The 20,546-nt window shown below is 39.5% G+C and overlaps 1 protein-coding gene across 1 annotated transcript in view; it reads left to right on the forward strand.

The window, feature by feature from the left end:
• Window positions 1–19,939, forward strand: part of adcy2a (adenylate cyclase 2a) — a 140,842-nt gene extending 120,903 nt beyond the window's left edge. Inside the window, exons 16-25 of the mRNA XM_080425526.1 lie at window positions 737–874; window positions 4,398–4,517; window positions 5,223–5,407; window positions 7,738–7,822; window positions 11,044–11,202; window positions 14,482–14,628; window positions 14,990–15,097; window positions 15,499–15,613; window positions 17,396–17,520; window positions 18,271–19,939. Of these exons, the coding sequence (XP_080281652.1) occupies window positions 737–874; window positions 4,398–4,517; window positions 5,223–5,407; window positions 7,738–7,822; window positions 11,044–11,202; window positions 14,482–14,628; window positions 14,990–15,097; window positions 15,499–15,613; window positions 17,396–17,520; window positions 18,271–18,423 (1,335 nt within the window). The 3' untranslated portion in view covers window positions 18,424–19,939. The remainder of the gene's footprint in view (window positions 1–736; window positions 875–4,397; window positions 4,518–5,222; window positions 5,408–7,737; window positions 7,823–11,043; window positions 11,203–14,481; window positions 14,629–14,989; window positions 15,098–15,498; window positions 15,614–17,395; window positions 17,521–18,270) is intronic.
• Window positions 19,940–20,546: the final 607 nt, after the last annotated feature.

A 20,546-nucleotide genomic window follows, 5' to 3' on the forward strand; every position in this document is an offset into this window, starting at 1 on the left:
TCAAATTATTATTCCTAATTATTCATGGACTGCAAAGGTTATAGATGTACCAGTCTTGTAACAAGTGCACGGTCACACAGTGGAACAGTGGATTATATTGACGTTCTGTACAGTGCACCACCATCATAAAAACAACTAAATTCACCTTTAGCGATATTGATTAGATTTTTGGACCAGTCAAGCAGGAAGTGGGAGCTTTTTAATCCTCCAGTTTCCTGCTGTGTGTCTCGTGTCGGTCAATAGAAAAACATCAGTGGAGTCAAAGTCATGCTCTATTGGAAAACAATGCATTGCATGCTGCTAACAGTAATGGAGCCAAAGTCAATGCTTTATTGGGAAACGATGAATCGCGCAGCACATGCAGGAGTAAATTGTCCCTTTGGACTCCTATTATTGCATGTGATCTGAAATTTATTGAAGCATGCAACATTAAGTTAATTAGATCCCACTTGCCATAATTGTATGCCACTCACACTTGATTGGCACCCTTGAGGCCATTAGAAGTTAATCAGTAACAGGTATTGCATTTATTCCAGACTATTTGCCTTCTCTCAATTTTGCCGTGTTTTTGTGTGTGTTTCTTTGACTGTGTGTGTTGATTGTTCGTTTGTATGTATTCATCCATGTCGATGAATGTGTGTTGCTCGTGCGTTCCGATCGTGTGTTTTTGTTCATGCATCCCCACACATGTACTGTATGTTTGGTGACAGTACATATACTGTATGTGTCTCCTTAGCAGTGCGGTAAAAGTGCCTCCACCTCATGGATGTGGCTACTGAGGTCATCCGGCATCATCGCCAACAAGCCGTGGCCCCGCATTACTCTCACCATGACGACCACTGCTCTCATACTGGTCATGGCTGTCTTCAACATGGTACGTTTCTGAGTTTACAGTACATCCCGTTGCAGGACAGCTGGGCTTAACACCAATTAGGCTTCCCTGCAAAGTTATTAAAGTTAACAAAACCTAGATGTGAAAGAAAAAATCTAAGCTAAACAAACAAACAAAAAATGAGTATTTGTATTTCATACAAAAGCCTAGTATTTTGGGTGAATTTGAAATCTATTTTCAATTATTTTTAAGTTCTATTAACTATGCCAATTTTAACTGTTGAGGGTTTTTTTACATAAAGCTTTTTATTTACCTTTTTGAATCTCACCCCTGACAAATACCCCAGATTACGGAAAAAAAATAAAAAACTACTAAAATGAACACTGAAACACAAATAGTTGTAACCAAAATTTCAAACAATGTATTACTAGACTGAACTAGTAAACCTGCTTTAAAACAATTTAAAAGTAAACCAAAAATATTAATTAAATGAAATCGAAACAAAACGAATGGAAAGTTCAAAACCATTATCACCTTGCTTCACTGTGGGATGGAGTGCTTGACCACTGATTTCCAGTAGCCCCTCCAGACAGCCTCTTTGTTCCTATAACCACTGATTAACACAGTGTAACAAGATGAGTAGCCCACTGCGCTTCTCATCATGAGCCTGTGCTTGATTGGCTCCACTGTGTATGATTGAGTCACATGCTCAGCATGATTGGGTTACATGTTGAGAACCAGTCCCCAATCATTCTGTAGCCTAACATTGCTGTAGTTTCTCTAATGCAACTTACAGTACATAGTGCAGTTTTCCATAACAAATATTGTGTTTTGATAATGTGAAATTACAACATTATTATAGAAATAAGGAAGGTGTGATTTAAAGGGGAATTTGGCCCGAGAGTGGCCAAATGATGTAGGTGAAACGGTGATTCCAGGTTTTCCAGTGAACACAGGATAATCAAGAGCAGACTTTTTGATTATTATTTTTTTATTCACAGTAGCCAATTATTTTAACCCTCTCCACGCATTTGTGTTGCCACTGCTATTGTAATTAAAAAAAGATGAAGCAGTCACACACTCGTAGTCTCAATGCATTTATTAGAAACCAACGTTGGGACAAATGATGTCTTCTAGAGGGTCAGAACATTGGTTTCTTATAAATTCACTCTCTGCACCCAGGCTAATCTGCCCATGACTAATTCAGTGTGTGTCTGCTTCATCTTTTTCATTTAGATTTTCTCACCGAAGTCAGTAAGTCCAAAACATTGGTTTATGCGCTCGTCCCTTTAGTGTTTGGAAGTGCCACTTGTACCCTACTGGCACGCATGCAAGAGAGGAACCCCCACCAGGAGGATGTAGTGCCTCCATCCAACTCCACCCCAGCCCCGTAGGAGCCACTAGTGTAGTGACAAAGCCAGTTGAATGGATTTGAAATCCCTGGGCTTTGCGGTGTCGAGTAAACTTTTACTGCAGCTACTGTAATCTTACATGAAGGCGTCTTTCTTGAATGGGCAAATTATATTACTACCGCTGCAATTTAGTAAGGATAAAGGTAGCATGGTGAGAAATATGAGGAAAAACAGGTGAAATTAGAGACTTGTTTTGACATTCTTTTCTAATCTAATCTTTTCTAATATTGTGCGAGGACATCTAGTGCAGATTCTGTGCAACAGAAAGGAAGAGCCTGCAGCTTATCACTCACTCTGTATGAGTCAGTGGTCATGGTTGGTGGCTACGCACACAGCAAAGTCACTGGTTTGTCAGGGCTTGGTCACGTGTCACGCTTTGGGGATTTAAGACCATTTGGATTTTGTACAGTAAGTCTGATGCAGTGGCATTTAAACATGTAATATTAATTTTCATACTTTAAATTACTTATTTCTTTCTTGCCCAACGCAATCAGATGCAGACCTAATCTAAATCGTTTTCTGCTTGTTGTTATTTTCTCGTGCCAAGCTTTGCAGAATGCCCATTGGCTCCTTTTGTCAATATAAATAACTATGGTTTCCGGCTATAATCTGCTACTGGAATGAATGAGCATCTGCATTTTGAGATAAAGGGGACAAAGAAAGAAAAAAGCAATTTCCACTGTGTTTTATAGTTCACCATTAATTTAAAATTTAAGTTTGAGCTGAATTGGTTTGACCGTCTGTGGACAGAAAAGGGGGGAAATGAAAAAGGCTTGTGTCACAAGGGAATTGTTGCCACGGGTGGGGGGCCTGCAGGGAGCTATCTGATGAAGCAGAGTGTTAAGACCATGTTTTAAACCTTCACACAAATCCATTCCACAGATTATAATCTTGTTTAAGTTCCCGAGATGGGTCAGTCGCTTAGGGCAGATGAACCAAATTAGCTTAGCTCATTGGGCCAGAATCATCATCATTTCCTGCAGGTTTGTTTTAAAGGCCATTCGCTGAATCCTCTGCACTGTTAGTCTCGCATCTGACTTACATGGGCCGACTAGATAGGAATTTCAGACACGCTTCATTGAGAGATACAGCACTGTCCAAGTGAATGGATAAATCAATGAATGAATTATAATATTTGTACTATTGCTCTCACAACCAGTGTGAGTAAGCGGTGCCTACTCTGATTGATTAGTGTGAGCTGGTTTTCAGGCGGTACTACTCTGTTTGATGAGTGTGAGATGGTTTTCAGGAGGTACTACTCTGTTTGATGAGTGTGTGCTGGTTTTCAGGCAGTACTAAATTTGATGTGTGGGCGCTGGTATTCAGGCGGTACTACTCTATTTGCAGTGTGGGCACTGGTATTCAGGCGGTACTACTCTATTTGATGTGTGGTGGGCACTGGTATTCAAGCGGTACTACTCAGTTTGCTGTGTGGGCTCTGGTATTCAGGCAGTACTACTCTATTTGCTGTGTGGGTGCTGGCATTCAGGCGGTACTACTCTATTTGCTGTGTGGGTGCTGGTATTCAGGCGGTACTACTCTATTTGATGTGTAGGCACTGTATTCACTGTCTCCTGTTTGTGTTTATTTATTGTAATTGGTTGCATCTTTGTGTTGCAATCAGCTGCAGCTGTTTATGCCGTGCTCATACGGACGGACAAACACATACAGTCAAATGTAGAGCGGCTTGCAATGCAAAAAAAAAAACATGTAGGCCCTATTGTATATTCTGTTGTATGCCCTATTGAAGTGCATACATTTATTTAATTTATGAAAGAAGTTATAAAATATGTAGATATGTTTCTACCTTTCAGTGACTATTTATAGGTTGAATCAAGTGAAGATATCTATAGCAAGGCCTGATCAGAATGCAATGATCTTGTTTTGAGCTATTTCTCTGCTGTTGGGCAGAAACTATATTTCACCTTTTTATGTTTTTTCGTAAATGAATGCCCTACATCATCATACAAGAGTCTTGCACAAAAGCAGTGTCATAAAAAAAGTAATATCAGATCCACAACCTCACAACGCGTCACAATGCAACGCGCTGTGAGCTTGTAGATCGGCTATGTTCACTATTTTGAAATGTTTATAAAATAATTTGGGACATACAAGGTTTCCAACCGACAGCAACGATTTGTTCTTTGTTACAGTTCTTCGTGGAGGAGAATGTGATGCCTCCAGTTCCTGTTTACAATTCATCTAACGAGACGCTGTTCCTCCTAAACGGACAAGCTATCACTCACATCGACAAAAACAAGTTCTACCTTCCTGTAAGTCAAGTTGCTGTATATGCTTTCGTCGTGGTTGTCTTTTCTCACTATAGCATCTGCAACCGATTTGATAGGATGCCGATTCAAATATATCGTCATGCAAATGCGCAGCGTGTTTACATGCAGTGTTGGCCATTATAGAAGTCTGTTAGGGGCATGCAAGATAGATGAGTTACGGCCAAAACTCATCTATCTTGCATGGCTACTTCAGATTTTGCAGGCAATTCGTAGTAGTGAACAACAGTGGCGCCACTTGGATTGATACCTGTTCACATTTCCGTACACATGCATAATGCTCAGTGACTTAACTCTTTAAGACCGGGAACGCATCTGTGTGTCATTTTTAGATTTCTTTGGCTATGAAAAATCATGAAAAGTTGTGCAAAATCTGCAAATACTAGAATTTCTTTCTTTTTTTTGTAACTCAAATCTTTGCTTCTGGGGGTTCCTGGAACTAAATATTTTACAAATGTTCGCTTAAAAAAATATATAATTATATATTTGCCACAAATTGTCATGATTAATTTTCAAAAATAGCAGATCTACAAGCTCATAGCGCAGCACTCGGTGCCGCGCTATGAGCTTGTATATCTGCTATTTTTGAATAGCCAAAGAAATCTAAAAATGGCACACAGATGCGTTCCCGGTCTGAATGGGTTAAACATCTCCACTTATTTCGCTCTGTCTGTCTTTCTTTCTTCGCAGTATTTCATTTACAGTTGCATCCTGGGCCTCATCTCTTGCTCCGTGTTTCTGCGGATAAACTACGAGCTGAAGATGATTATCATGCTGACCGCTGTGGTGGTTTACAACATCATCATACTACAGACACATTCCTCTCTGCTAGATGAATATAGCAGGTTCCTGTACAAGAATGAAATTCTGGACAGGTACTTCACTTTCACTTTGCAATTTTTTATTTTGTTCATCAGTTCACTATGCAAACAATATACTCCATGCGCATAAAAACAACAGCAGCAATAATAAATATTACATTGTTATTATCAAAAAAAGGTATAGGCTGAAGCTAAATAGCTTATTCTGAGAGAGAGAGAGAGGGAACATATTTGAAGAAGATGTGCTCATCTGAATCTGGTTGTCTATAATAGTGCAAACTGAGATAATCCCTTCTAAAGAATTGTCACTTGGAGCACCTCTGAGCTCCAGGTAATGGGCGTGAACAATGGGTAATTTATTCAGCCTAGCCACTCCTCTAATCACTCCCCCATTGACACCTTTCAGTCAGCTCTATTTAGTGCCAGGGACCCCCATAGAGGATCTGTGTTGTAAAAAATAGGCATATTAAATAATCATAATAGATTTTTTTCACGTACTAGTGTTACCATGTATACTAATTAGCTCACAACTTGTCTTTTAATTTCACTGTTTGAAACATGGCTTGAGTTGTTAATGCATAACTGCAAGTTTGCCCTTTTCACTACTGGCTTACATGAAAAAAATACCCAAATGGGTTCACTGTAAAAATGAATGAATAAACAAGGATACTGTAGCAACATTAATGAAACGGTGCTACGGTACTCTGGTGCGTGAAACTGGAGAACAAAGCCTATAGCCAGGCCAATCGAAACCTCTATGCAAATGCTGGACATGACCCCCAAAATACACACAGAAACTTTGTTACAAACAGAGGCATGTTCACAATCTAATTGTAACCATTTAATGACTACTAAACGGCTTTCTGATAGAATACAAACCTTATTCAACATTCAAACTGTGTTAATATGAAGAAAAAAAAAGAAAAACACAAAAAAAAAAATTGAATTTAATTCGTGATTATCTAGTCTTTCTCACCTGGCGACTTGGGGAAGGTCTCACCAGTAGCGGACACATTATGTTCAGACACATGAATAGGACAACAGTTCAGCTAGCCTCAACCCCTCCTGCAGTACCATTATCTTGTATTCATCTGTTGATAATGTGCTTGCCTTTCCAAAGCCGGCAGGAGCCTCCAAGGTCATTGTAATGTCAGTGTAGTAGTATTGATAGTGGATATATATATAGATCAGATGTATTGAAGCATGGTCATAGCCTCGTTCACCTTCTGCTAGTTTGACACCTTTCAGCGGTACAGCATCAATTTACCCCCCCCACACACACACACGCACACACCCCTTGCTATGTACTCCTCTCAGCACTGAGATAAAGAAATAGCCTCTTCTCGCTCCAAAAGGTCAGTGTAATGTCAATATAATGTCAGTGAATGGAGATAAGGTCAGTGTATTGTCACTGCATTTAATCAGACACAAACCAAAATATCGGTACTGTAGGTACATGTTGTCATGAATGCCGTCATGAGGATGATATGCCACCGTCATACACTAACCTCTGTCATCAAGCTTCTCAATGCATTCACTTACCTCAGCTTTCTCTCATGTCAAATCGCACGTTAAACACCTTTGGCCTTCTTAGTAGAAGAAGCCCATAGGTCTTTCCATAATAAGGATGAACTGTATAATAAGGAAAGTAGTGAAATGACCTGCTTTAATTGAGTTCAGGGAGACGGGATGGACCAAGTACAGAGTCAATTGACCCTGGTCAACTAAGTATTAATTTACTAAGTATGGAGGGTTTAAGTGATTAACTTCTATTCTTGCATTCACAACTTGCTTGTGTCCTGCTATTTTCTTTTGACTGTTGTCTGTGTGATTATCAGATTTAATAAAAAATAATACTGTATTCCTTTAGCAAGTAAACCAAAACATGACCTGCAAGTAAACCCAAGAAAAAGGAAAAAAAAAGTCTCACAGAGTTTGACTTCATGAGTTCATTGTTGTTACTGTATCAGTGAATGTCAAATCTTCCTAGTAAATATCACCTGACAGGGCAATGGCCACAATCACTTCAGTCATGCTGGTGAACTGGCCATTAGAAGGAGAGCGTGCAAATAGCATCAGTACACAAGGCCATGTCATGGCTAGGCAGCAACGCTATAGGCTTTAATCGAGTGACAGCTCGGAATGGTGTGGTCTGTTACCCAGTCATGTGACATGTGTCTTCAACCCCCTGATTGCAATCTGGAATCTTAATTAAATTCTCTCTCTCTCTCTCATTGCCCTTCCTTGCTTTGTCTCATGGCTCCCTCGCTTCTTTCCACCCCGCTCACTTTCTTTTCACCTGTCTTTTTCTATTTGCTCCCCCCTCTCGTTACTCTCTCTCACTTTCTCTCCCACTTCCCTCCCTCTTTTATCAACCCTTCAAGGCCAGGAGTTCTCAAAGACCTGAAGACAATGGGCTCTATCTCTCTCTTCATCTTCTTCATCACTCTGCTTGTGCTGGCCAGACAGGTAGGTTCAGAACACAATAGCTTTGGCTGATGCTATCGTCTGTCATCTCTCCACACAGCATCACAGTTTTCAAAGACTCTTGCTTTCTCCGTTATTAGCGTTCTATTTCGGGAATGATTCTATTCTATGATGTCAACATCCATACATCTCTATGCTTTTCCTTTTATTTCCGGTTTCACTGCTCATCGACACAACTATAAATTACAGTCATGGAAAATAAGCCGTGGAGGAGTTTAATATAGCCCGCTGCTTTAGTGCATGTACCCGCCTGCTTGTCAAAGTATTGTTTAGATGTAGAGATCAAATAACACCCCTGACACCGCTTTCTATATATAGCTAGCTTTTTATTACCTCTGAGTCTTGGAGTTAACAGCTTCCACTGTATCTTTTGGAATCAACCCATTAAGACCGGGAAAGAATCTGTGCCTTTTTTAGATTTATTTGGCTATTCAAAAATAGCAGATATACAAGCTCATAGCGCGACACCGAGTGCCGCGCTATGAGTTTGTAGATCTGCTATTTTTGAAAACTCGTGAAAATTTTAGCAAATCTTTGAATAATATATATTTTTTTTTAAAGCAAACATTTGTAACTCAAATCTTAGTTCTTTAAAAAAAAATGTTTTGCTATAATCAGTGGTTCTCAAACTTTTTCATGTCAAGGACCCCCAAAATTATATGAAGTTGTAACAGAGTTAAAAATGTGCGCTACAGAAAAAAAGATTTGCACACATTTTCACGATCTACCGGCACCGAGTGCCGCGCTATGAGCTTGTATATCTGCTATTTTTGAATAGCCAAAGAAATCTTACAATCACAGAGATGCATTCCCGTTCTTAAAGGGTTAAAGATTGGTTTACAGTATGCATCCCCTTGGAGACGGTGAGCCCATTCCGCTGCTATAACACTCGTAGAGAGAGGTGCACAGAGAGACTAGTTTGTCTAACTTACCACTGTCCTCTCCAGGTCTGTGATAAATGAAGGCTGAAGGCCACAGTGTTCTTTGCTGCGCTGTACATTTATTAGCCAGCAGACTGAAGTAAATTGATGTTTGTGCAAAGGCAGAGTACTGGTACTGTAGAATGGACTGTGTACTGTTGTACAATATTAGTGCATGCTATTAGGTTTTGTATTTATTCTACAGGAAAATGCAGACATTTATTTGAGAGACAATAGTTCCCCCTGTCTCTCCAGCTCTTTAATAAACAGAAAATACATTTTTGGGTAGGTGATACAATTTCAGCCAATCAGGAGATGGTACCCATTTATCAGCTTTATTTTTATAGTGTCCCAGTTCCAATTTTGTGTGCTAATTTATTTTTGTCATCACTTCCTATTTCACTTGTTTAATCTGTATCCTGAGTTCTCTATCCTGATAGGATAAAATTGGTATCCCATCCAAAAAAACTAAAAAAAACATTTTCTGTTTAATAAAGAGCTGGAAAGACATGGAGACTTCTGTTACTGAACAAACACTATATAGCAATGAGTACTATCAGAATGTAGAGCTATTTAACACTTATATTAACCCAAGAAAATTGCTTAACCTACCTATAAGTCTCTTTGTGCTTATTTATTAAAAAAAGATAATGGTGAAATGATGTAACCATATCATCAGGTGAGTTGATAAATAAATAGATGAAAAGAAAATACAGCAATAGTTAAATCAGCTGCTTAATTCTGACATTGAAGTTACTTTTCCAAGGAGTAGGACCACTTTGCTAAGCACTTTGCTAAGTACTCTCACACTCTCTCCAAATACATCAAGTCTGTCTCCAAAGACCTTACCCTCTCACAAATAGCAGTAAATATTTGGTGGAATTAAATTGAGCAGTCAACATCGGGGGCTGTTGCGTTTCGATACAGAGCCACAGCTCTCTAGACCTGAATATTAAGCAGAGTAAGATTGAGTTTGAAGGGAAAATAATAAATGGGTTTGCCGAAGACAAATTACCAATGTCTTCAGTCCAATGAGTAGGCACCAGGTGCAACCATCTGGGGAGTCAGAACTAACAGATGCCATTTGTTAATTTCCATGCAGATACACACCCGCACTCACCGACATACAAAAGTACTCTCCCCCTTTGCTTTCTCTCTCTCTCTCTCTCTCGCTGTCTGTCTCTCTCTCCCTCTCTCTGTCTGTATGTATGTCTGTCGCTCTTTCTCTGACTTGTCACAAGAAATTGGATTTCACATATTGACTCTAATCGCTTATTTATTTGTACTCTTCTTCTCCGAGTCGTTGCATTTCTTGATTTCACAATCCCATTTCTCGCATTTGATTGATGGATTCACACCGTGAAATCGGTTAATTGTGCTGTGTGCTCTCAGGAGAATTCACTGTGATTGATAGGGTTCATGTTTTGTTTTCCTTTTTTCCTTTTTAATCAAAGGCACAGTACATAGTTCTTTCTTTCTTTCACATTGTCAGTGGTTGTCAATTTAAAGCTCTTTATTCTGATTGCAATAGAGTGTTTGTCAGAGGTCTCCCAGTCTGTTAGTAAACAAAAATACATTTTCCATTTAGGAGAGAGAACCCAGTTATCAGCTTAAGTTTTATACTGTTCCAGTTCCAAAGGGTTTTCATCACTTCCAATTTCACTTGTGTAGCCGGTATGATTCCCCTCTCCTGATTGGAGGAAATTGGTATCCTGACCTGAACATGTATTTTCTGTTTGCTAAAGAGCTGGAGAGACTTGGAGAGACCACATATCACTTACACACACTACATTTCATCACCAAACTTTTAATCAGAAATTGTGCATTTCCTTTGTCTTTCTTTTTGGTTACCATCAAATGGTGGCCTCCATTCTTGTAGTCAGTCAGTGGTAGACAGTCACTGGAACAAAGTGACGTTAACTTGAGTACTGTTCTTGTACTTTTGTACTTATAGTATTTGTATTTTTGAATACTTATGACTTTCACTCCACTACATTCCATACATTTTAATACAGCAATGCTTTGGTATTAAAAAGAAAATGTAATTTGTACTTTTGAATACTTAAATCTTTTTAAAAGCAAGTAATCCAGTAATTTAACTTAAGTACAAATTTGACGACTTTCTCTTATAGTTGAGTAATATTTTGACCAGGAGTATCTGATCTATGCTCAAGTACTGGGCTTGAGTACAATCCCTTTTCTTTGTTCTCTGTGTGAATTGATGGAAGCAAGCAGTACGGCTGTACCTTCAGTCTCTTCACCTTCTGTGTCCTCTTGTAACAGAATGAATATTACTGTAGGTTAGACTTCCTGTGGAAGAACAAGTTCAAGAAGGAGTGCGAGGAGATCGAGACCATGGAGAACCTCAACAGGGTTCTGCTGGAGAACGTCCTGCCCGCGCACGTCGCAGAGCACTTCCTGGCTCGCAACTGGAAGAATGAGGTGATGACTGTGTGGTCGTTTGGCTGTAAATAAATAAGATAATGAAATAGTAAGCCATTAAAACCGGGAACGCATCTGTGTAACCACTTTAACCATTATGTTATACTTTGGCTATTCAAAAATAGCAGATCTACAAGCTCATAGCGCGGCACCGAGTGCCGCGCTATGAGCTTGTAGATCTGCAAAAAATATATATATATTTGTGCAAATCTTTGAATATATATTTTAAAGCAAACATTTTTAACTCAAATCTTTGCTTCTGGGGGGTCCCTAGAACAACACATTTTGAGATGGGAGTCTGTGGCCAAATACATATCATTTTGGGGGTCCTTGACATGAAATAGTTTGAGAACCACTGATTATAGCAACATAATTTTTTTCAAAAAACTGTTAGCATTTAGAAGACATTTGTAGAATCCCCCAGAGGCAACATTTTTAGTAAAAAAAATTGCTTTATAAACACAAATTCAAAGATTTGCACACATTTTTTGAAAAAATAGCAGATCTACAAGCTCATAGGCACTCGGTGCCGCGCTATGAGCTTGTAGATCTGCTATTTTTTTATAGCCAAAGAAATCTTAAAATGACACAGATGCGTTCCCGGTCTTAATGGGTTCCATTTAGACCTGCTGCCACCTATACGTTGTTATACCTTTGAATCCGGGAGCCACCTCTGTGTCTCATTAGTTGTTGCTATACATATAGCAACATATACATTTTTTTAGTAAGAATTTGAACATTTTCAGAAATCTTAGGTTAGGTTTTAGAAGGCGTTTTTAGAATCGGCCTCAGGTCTAAATGGGTTAAAATAAGATTTGGCATTGTGAACTTGTAGAAGCCCCATAGGTCATTGTACCTATTTTAGCTTTATTTGAAATAGGGCTTAACTGGTTAACTCATAACATAGTTCTTGTTAAGTTAGGCCCCGGGGAAAAACTATTTGGAACCCCTGATGTGACATGTATAGTACAATTATAGACTCATGAAAGTTCCATTTTATGCATAATTGCTGCCCTTATAGTGAACCTACGTCATGCTGTCATTCCACTACCAAATGTTGTGGGCGTCCTGCTGTGTTAATGTACTGCACTAATGTCTAAACAGCATGACATTTTGAGGGGAAAGATACAGGGCTGTTCTTGCATTATAACCAGGAGTTGTGCAGCATTAGCTATATGTTATAGCCTACTGTATATTGAGAACATCGCTGGAATGGTGTACATACAGTACATTATAGAAAGAATGACTTAAGATATTCCATTTAAAGAATCAATACATCTACAGAATAGAGCACAGAAGTCTGACGTAATTTACGCATCCTACCTGGGTCGCGTTTTTTTCCCCCCGTTCTGAATTCCTATAGGCGTGTTTAATATCGCGCCAAATAAGAACTGTGTTCCAAAAATAAATAGAATAGAAGCATCAACTGAAGGTGAGAAAACGCTAATGCTACTTCCGCCGAATTAGTTACATTTTTGCCAGAAACGGACTGTATCAAATATGAGTGACTGACTATCATAAACGATACAGAGCCACCTCCCTGACAATATCGCAGAGACAGTTTGTTTATTTTTGGACCACAATTCTTATATGAGACTCTAAGAGATTCTAAGATGACCCAATGTTATTCTCCATCGAGAAATTACTTTACGACCCAGGGAATGGACGAGTGACGTCAGGACTTCTGTACTCTATACAATTCTAGTTCTTGATTTAAGCTTCAGCAGAATAATCACTCTGTTGAGTTTGCTCCAAGGAGTAATGAATATACAGATTAGTAAAACAATGATCTACACACTACAGTATATGTGTGATAATGACAAACAATTATGATTTTGTTGTTATTAAAAAAAAGTGAAAAGGAGCCACGGAACGACGTGGCTCTGAAATGGATCTCGGGCTTCATGTTAGTCGTCTATGACATATCTCTGACATATGACTCTAAATTTGGGCATGGTTTCAGCCCAATCAGAGCCCTGTCAACTTCCGTTAATAATTCAAAAAGTGTAATTACGTGAATACATTATTGGAACAAGAATGTTGGCGCTGATTGGTCCTGATTGGTTTGTGAGATTAGCTCCGGATACACAGAGAGACACACAGACAGATAGACAGACCCTCTTCAAGACCACTAGCTTCCTGCAGAGCCATGCTGTAAAAATGGCCATGTAGCATTTTGGAGTAGAGCTATGAATTAATTTAAAACGCGAAAGAACACTTCTTATTTGGGTAGTTATTGTAGAAAAAGCTCGCAGCAGCACTCTGGCAAACCTCAACAGGGTAATATACTGAACACTATCTGCAATTTTCTGATGCTTGGTATATCTCTGAAGCACTTGTAAGGAAGCACTGGCTCTCAGGATTTCAGGGGATGTGCTGGAGGGCATGTGAATTTTCTAGCACATGTTTACATATTTATTTGAATACTGCAAAAAGTTCAGGGAGACGTCTCAGCAAGGTACCCTTATTTCTACACTTTTAGAGGAGCGTAGAGAAGCTGACAAGTCTGTGAAAACTAGAATCTGCATGTTGTGGAAAAGCTGTATAGATATCACTTGTAAAGCTCAAACTGAGGATTTTACTGTGTGGTGGTCTATTATGGGGATTCTGTATTGTGTTAAAACATTTTTTTTAGCCTTTTAGGTTATTGAATTGTTTCCATACCGTGTTCAGTTCCGTGTTATTTCCGTTCTTTTCTGCATTAGGTCCATGTTAATGGTACTTTACGTTTCATTGTTTTGTTAAAATAGCTCTACTGTATATTCCCATAGCAATTATTGCTATAGAGTGTTTGTTCGGGTCTCTCCATCTCTCCAGCTCTGTAGAAAAATTGCATTTTCAGGTTGGGATACAAATTTCATCCAATCAGGATTCAGGAGAGAGAAGAACTCAGAAGATGCATGATAAAACAAAGAAAATTGGAAGTGAGGAAAGCAATAACTTGTTTATTAAATGTTTATTAAAGATCTGGAGAGACGGGGAGACTACTGTTACTGAACACCCACTATAGCAGTGATTACTATCGGAATAGAGAGCTTCACATTTACAATAAACTTTTTTGGTTTAACCAAAGAATATCACTGTTAAAGCTTATTATTACTTAATATGATACTTTGTCTTTTTGTGTTCAATCATATTTTCCTTTTCTTTGAGTACCTTGTGTCTCTTTGTCTGTGGTTTATCTTCCGTGACATACTATGCTTTGTGTTTGTCCATCTTTTTGTGCATGTCTCCTGTCAGCCTCAGTGTTAAAACGTGAATCTGTGTTTCATCTTGCAGGACCTGTACCACCAGTCCTATGAGCTGGTGTGCGTCATGTTTGCATCCATCCCGGACTTTAAAGAGTTCTACACAGAGTCTGACGTCAACAAGGAAGGCTTGGAGTGCCTCAGGCTCCTCAACGAGATCATTGCTGATTTTGATGAGGTAATTGCCCCTTCAATTTGACTCCAACATGAGACTGACTGGCAGTAGTGCTTGGAACCACCCCAAGAAGACCAAAGATTTAATTTTGTTTCATTCTTAAATGTTACTGTATGTCTCTGCTCTATAATATAGAGCATATATTTCTATGGTTTCTCTTGTTTGCCATAATGCCAAATGATATTGTTGTAACCACTCCTTTCTGTGTGTGTGTGTGTGTGTGTGTGTGTGTGTGTGTGTGTGTGTGTGTGTGTGTGTGTGTGTGTGTGTGTGTGTGTGTGTGTGTGTGTGTGTGTGTGTGTGTGTGTGTGTGTGTGTGTGTGTGTGTTTGTCTGTTTTTGTCTGTCTGTGTGTGGAAACACAGTTGTTATCAAAGCCTAAATTCAGTGGAGTTGAGAAAATCAAGACCATTGGCAGCACTTACATGGCTGCCACAGGGCTAAATGCATCACCTGGTCCAGAGTACACACAGGTATAAACACACACATACATACATACATACATACACAAAAGTCACAATCAGTTAACAATGTAACATGACTTTATTATTGATGGATTAATGAGGATAAATCAATTGAGTGATAAGTTATGCTTTCAGCATGCATCAGATTCAGTAGTTACTGACTAATGTTGATGATTTTAAACCTTGTAACATCTATCCTTTGACGAGAACATGCTCAGTGTTCAGTGTATTTCTTTGTAAACCCAGATTTGTTTTAATAATGACATCGTTTAGCTACAGCCGTTGTTTTCCCTCTTCAATTACTTTACATTTCTATTTAATAGAAAATGGGTATTACTGTCATTACTTCCTGAAATGACATTCATGTTGGCTGTAATCACTCCATCATCTATCTTGTTTGTGTTTCCTAGGAGCATGACAGACAGTACATGCACATAGGAACCATGGTGGAGTTTGCGTTTGCCTTGGTGGGGAAGCTAGATGTTATTAATAAGCATTCCTTCAACGACTTCAAACTCAGAGTTGGTGAGTCACATTCACAACCTTGTGGTCTTTGCTTTTATTTTTGAATCATCTACGGATGACCAAAAATAACTCCAACATAGATATTTTGGACATGTACTGCATACAGATTCAGACTGAAATAACACGATCACTTTACAACAGTCAGAAAGATGGTTTTATATACTGTAATGCAGTGCAGATCAAGGTATTAATGCCAAGGAGAGAGAGAGAGAAAAGCGACCAGAGCATATGAGAGAATAAAACACAGTCGAGTCCCATCTCACTGTACTATATGTGCAGTCAGTGGTGGAAAAAGTACTATTTTTTTTAACTTAAGTTAAAGTATCAATACTGCAAGGTAGAAATACAAGTAAAAGTCAGAAATTTAAAATTTACTTCACTAAAAGAACAAAAGTATTGGCATCAAAATGTACTTAAAGCACCAAAAGTAAAAGTATTCGTCCCATTTCACAAGTTTTCAAAAAAGTATTTTGAAAATAGCAGATCTGCAGAGAGATGTGTCGCATCACGGCGCATTGTGAGCTTGTAGATTGGCTATTTTCAAATGGCTGAAATTTACAGTATTTAGGGCTGAGTAAAAAGTACAATATTATTCTCTGAGATGTAGTGGAGTAGAAGTAAAAGTATAGAAAATTGGAAATACTCGAGTAAAGTAAAAAATACCTAAAAGATGTACAGTACTTGAGTACATGTGCTTAGTTACTTTCCACCACTGGGTACAGTTCAATACCACCAATCCAATTGTAGAGATCCTAGCATGGGACCGACTTTTAGCTGTGTGTGTTTGTGCGTGCGCGTGTGCGTGTGTGTGTGTGTGTGTGTGTGGGCAGGCGTGTGTGTACATCTGTGTACATTTATGTTACAATTCTACTGCTACCAGATGGACCCAAACTGATTCACTAGAGCAGAGTCCCCTCCCACTGTGACAGCACAGTGTGTGTGTGTGTGTGTGTGTGTGTGTGTGTGTGTGTGTGTGTGTGTGTGTGTGTGTGTGCGCTTGCGTGTGTGCATGCGTGCGTGTGCGCGCGGCGTGCGCTGCCTGTTTCTCAGTGGCAATCTCAAAATTGAGTCAGAAGCCAAGTCTGAGGAGAGGCCGGTTTATTTGCTGCTGTGAACAGACACAGACATGCTGCTTAGTGTTTATTAGAACCAGATCCTCCCATGCTCTGATGACATCCTATGACACACCGTACTTATTGCTAAGATGTTGCCTCATGTCATTGGTAAACTAATACTTAATAAGCAGAATGACCAGATGTTCACGGAGAAAAAAAGTGATATACAAGTGTCGGTGGTGCTCCTGGATCCAGCGGGATACAAAACATGAAAAAAACTGAGCGTTGAAAGAGGAGAACGGGCTTTATTAATTAAAATGCCCTACTAGTTGACCGCGGTCTGCTCTGTACTTGGTCCGCTCCGTTTTTTCTCCCTCTACACCTTAGCCTAAAATAGCTGATCTCCAATCAGATCTTTTAGACCGGCGATTTTGGTCAATGTTCCCCTCAAAAGTGGTTACAAGAATGTATATTGTGTCTTTACTCTGTAACTCAACTGCCAACGATGTCACTGCTATTTTTGCATAGGTCTGTACATGTGCAAATATATAGCTGAGGTGAATCATCAGAGCTATGTGGCAAAATACAATATCAAATACTGTATATGCATAACGTAATCACTGCAAAATAAATGCACATCAAAAAACACTGGTAGAGTGTGTGTGTGTGCGTGCGCGCGCGCGCGAACATCCTATGTGTTTATTGAATGCTGGTTTTCACCTGGCAGGTATCAACCATGGTCCGGTGATAGCCGGGGTAATCGGAGCCCAGAAACCACAGTATGACATCTGGGGAAACACAGTGAATGTAGCCAGCAGAATGGACAGCACCGGAGTCCTGGGGAAAATACAGGTAACTGACTCATCTTATGTGCTGTTATTTAAAAATAGGTAAAGGTAGAAATCTGTAAGATTAGACTCCACCAGTAGCACAGCAAGTTCTCTCTTTCTCAAATGTAAATAAATCAAAAGGCATACGCTATATCATCTCAGGATTATTTGACGTAGAGCACTGTTGTGTTTACAGCTGCTTGAGCACCAGTAACACTTGACTGGTTTGAGATCACCCACAGTGCCATGCAGCTCATGACATTTTATACATTATATTATAATGTCCAACCATCTAGGTTGGCCTAAGTGCTAAACGCAATGACTTTCCAAAGTACAAAGCACTCAGTAGAGCGCAGACCTTCACCAAGGCAGCACAAATAATGTTTTGAAGTCAGTAGCAGTAGTCGTAATAGCTCTGAATTGACTGGCTCATGCTATGGGTTCATATAGTAGCCTACTGTATGGGTATCATGCAGGGGTTATTGGCGGTCTCAGCTGAATCCCTCACATCCTGCTCAAATTCATTGGGAGGCACGTCCAAGAGCAGAACCTTTCTGCCTAAATATAACTATTATTTTTTTGTTGTTGCAATAAATAGTTTTAAAAGATGTGATGTACCGTATCTCTCTGACTGAACCAGTTTTCTTCAGTTCTTGAGAGTTTGTATATCAGTGAATTTTGCAGGCCACTGAAGTTGTCTTCCTGACTAGGTCTGCTGCTATCCATCACCAGTTGTGTGAGATGACTAAAACAGACATTTCCCATCTTGTAGGTTACAGAGGAAACGAGTGATATTCTCATCACCCTGGGTTACATGTGCTCCTGTCGAGGCATCATCAACGTGAAGGGCAAAGGAGAACTTAAGACATACTTTGTGCACACAGAGATGACCCGCTCGCTGTCCCAGGGGAATGTAATGCCGTGACACCGAGACCATCAACGTCAATACAAGCTGGATTTACAAAAGGGACAAAAGATCTGACCTTTAATGCTTTGTGGCACAAATCGGATGTTCTCATGGCTACAGAAGTATAAACATCTAATTTCACAGATGAGTTGAAACTAGTCGTGACGAGATCTGATCGATACCACCCAAAAAAATTGAGTAATTAGATTTGACTGTTCCAGTGTGAATGCAAGCCTTACAGTCACTGCTCCGCAGCTGTAGTATACATTTTCTCACTTATATAATTGTAAGTGTAGTGCATACAGACAGTAGACAGTAGACCTGGGATAGATTGTAATTTGACTGACTTTGACTTTAACTTGACAGTGTTGTAATTGAGGGAGAAGAAACTATAGCAAATACTTTATTGTAGCATGGCAGCAAGTGCATGGCAGCTATTATTCAACATCATGGCTGCCAGACGTCCCCAGTTCACATATTTTACACCAGTTGGTTAAGTGTGGAAAATAAATTAACTCTAATACCATAAATGATGTTTTGGATGATCAAAGTAATCTTGAATATGATGTAGATGCTAGATAGTGTCCTGTTGTTGTCCTTGTTGACTTTGTTCGTGTCTACAAAACAGTCTTTAACATATCAGGAAGTTTGTAGGCTAATTTGCCGATGCAGCTAATTAATTCCATAGTACCCTTAGGCCAGATGTGTTTCCAACTGAAAAGGTGTCAGCACATGGCATTGGACACTGTTTTCCGTTGACAATAACATTATTTTTGTCGAGCGACATGTTGTATGACACCTTGTTGCCGAAGCATAAATCAGGCTTTACAGATGTATGGAGTGCGTTCACTCCAGTCATTCTGTGTCCCCAAATAATAAACCAAATATATAGGGATGCAAAATAGTTCACAGATAGGAGCTGTCATGTTAAAAATTAAAGCACAGGATAAGTGATGAAATGGCATACTGCATGAACCACTGCTGCGAGCTAGTCCTGTTTATATATATATGTATATGTGTGTATATATATATATATATATATATATATACATACAGCCACATGGAAACAGACATTTGTGTACATACGGTACCTCTGTCCGCTTTTTCCTTAGATGCACGAAATCTTGGATGTATTGAAGGGTGGTCCAAGATCATACAGAAAAGATAATGAGAAAGTATCTAATGACATTCATGCAGGACCAGGTTTCCCAACAGCTTCTACACACATTAAAGGGCCATAGCGGTGGTCTGGCGTGTTCTGCTAATTGATTACCATTCACCATATACTTGACATTAGTGCCGATCATTTTCCAAAGCATGCCGTGGTTTGTTTTTGTCTTTGAGGAAGCCTATATTTATCCCCGCCAGGCCGGAACGGCCAAAGGCAAGGGATTATGTTTTCGCTCCTGTGAGTCCGTCCGTCTGTGAACAGCTAATCTCGGGCACCGCTGGACCGATCCCCTGGACCGATTGGCATGAAACTTGTAGGCCCAGTAGGCCAAGGAAGAATCTCCACCCCACATTTTTCAAATTGGTCTGTTATACGTAGTGCTAGTAGTGAGGCGGATTTTTGCACTACTCCTACAGATTTTGTCTAAACCTCACACAAATCAGTACACATTATCAAATGTGATCAAGACATCAGATTTGTCATATCCGATTGATTACGATTGCCTACCAAAGTTTGCGGGAGTGGCCCATTTTCCACAAAATGCCAGAAATCATGAACACAGTGTCTGGTTGGCGCGAAACTTTGCCTGCTTACTCACAGTAGGCCAAGGAAGTTGTACCCCAGATGTTTCAAATCGGCCTCATGGTGGTGCTATAACAGGTCGCAACATACAGTACAGTAGTCCTGGGTAGCCGACCCGGCCTGGAGGGTGTCTGCGAGTTTGTTTGAAAAGTAGCAACCACAGATTAGTCTCACAACTATTCCACAATCTCCCAATGCTATATAGTCTGGAACTACGCCTCCTGAAATCTGAGGCAGGAAGCTGGCATCTGTTCTTCATTTCCGTTCACGAAAATATATTCAAAAATATCTTTACTTTTTTAAATTTCTGTTAAGCAGTAAGCTATATGCTTCGATGATTTTGATTTATATTAGGATACATTTGCGTGACTGTAAAAGACAAAACGGA

The sequence above is a fragment of the Gymnoscopelus braueri genome, assembly GCF_963280865.1.
Source record: "Gymnoscopelus braueri genome assembly, chromosome: 4".
In the NCBI taxonomy this organism is placed as follows: domain Eukaryota; kingdom Metazoa; phylum Chordata; class Actinopteri; order Myctophiformes; family Myctophidae; genus Gymnoscopelus; species Gymnoscopelus braueri.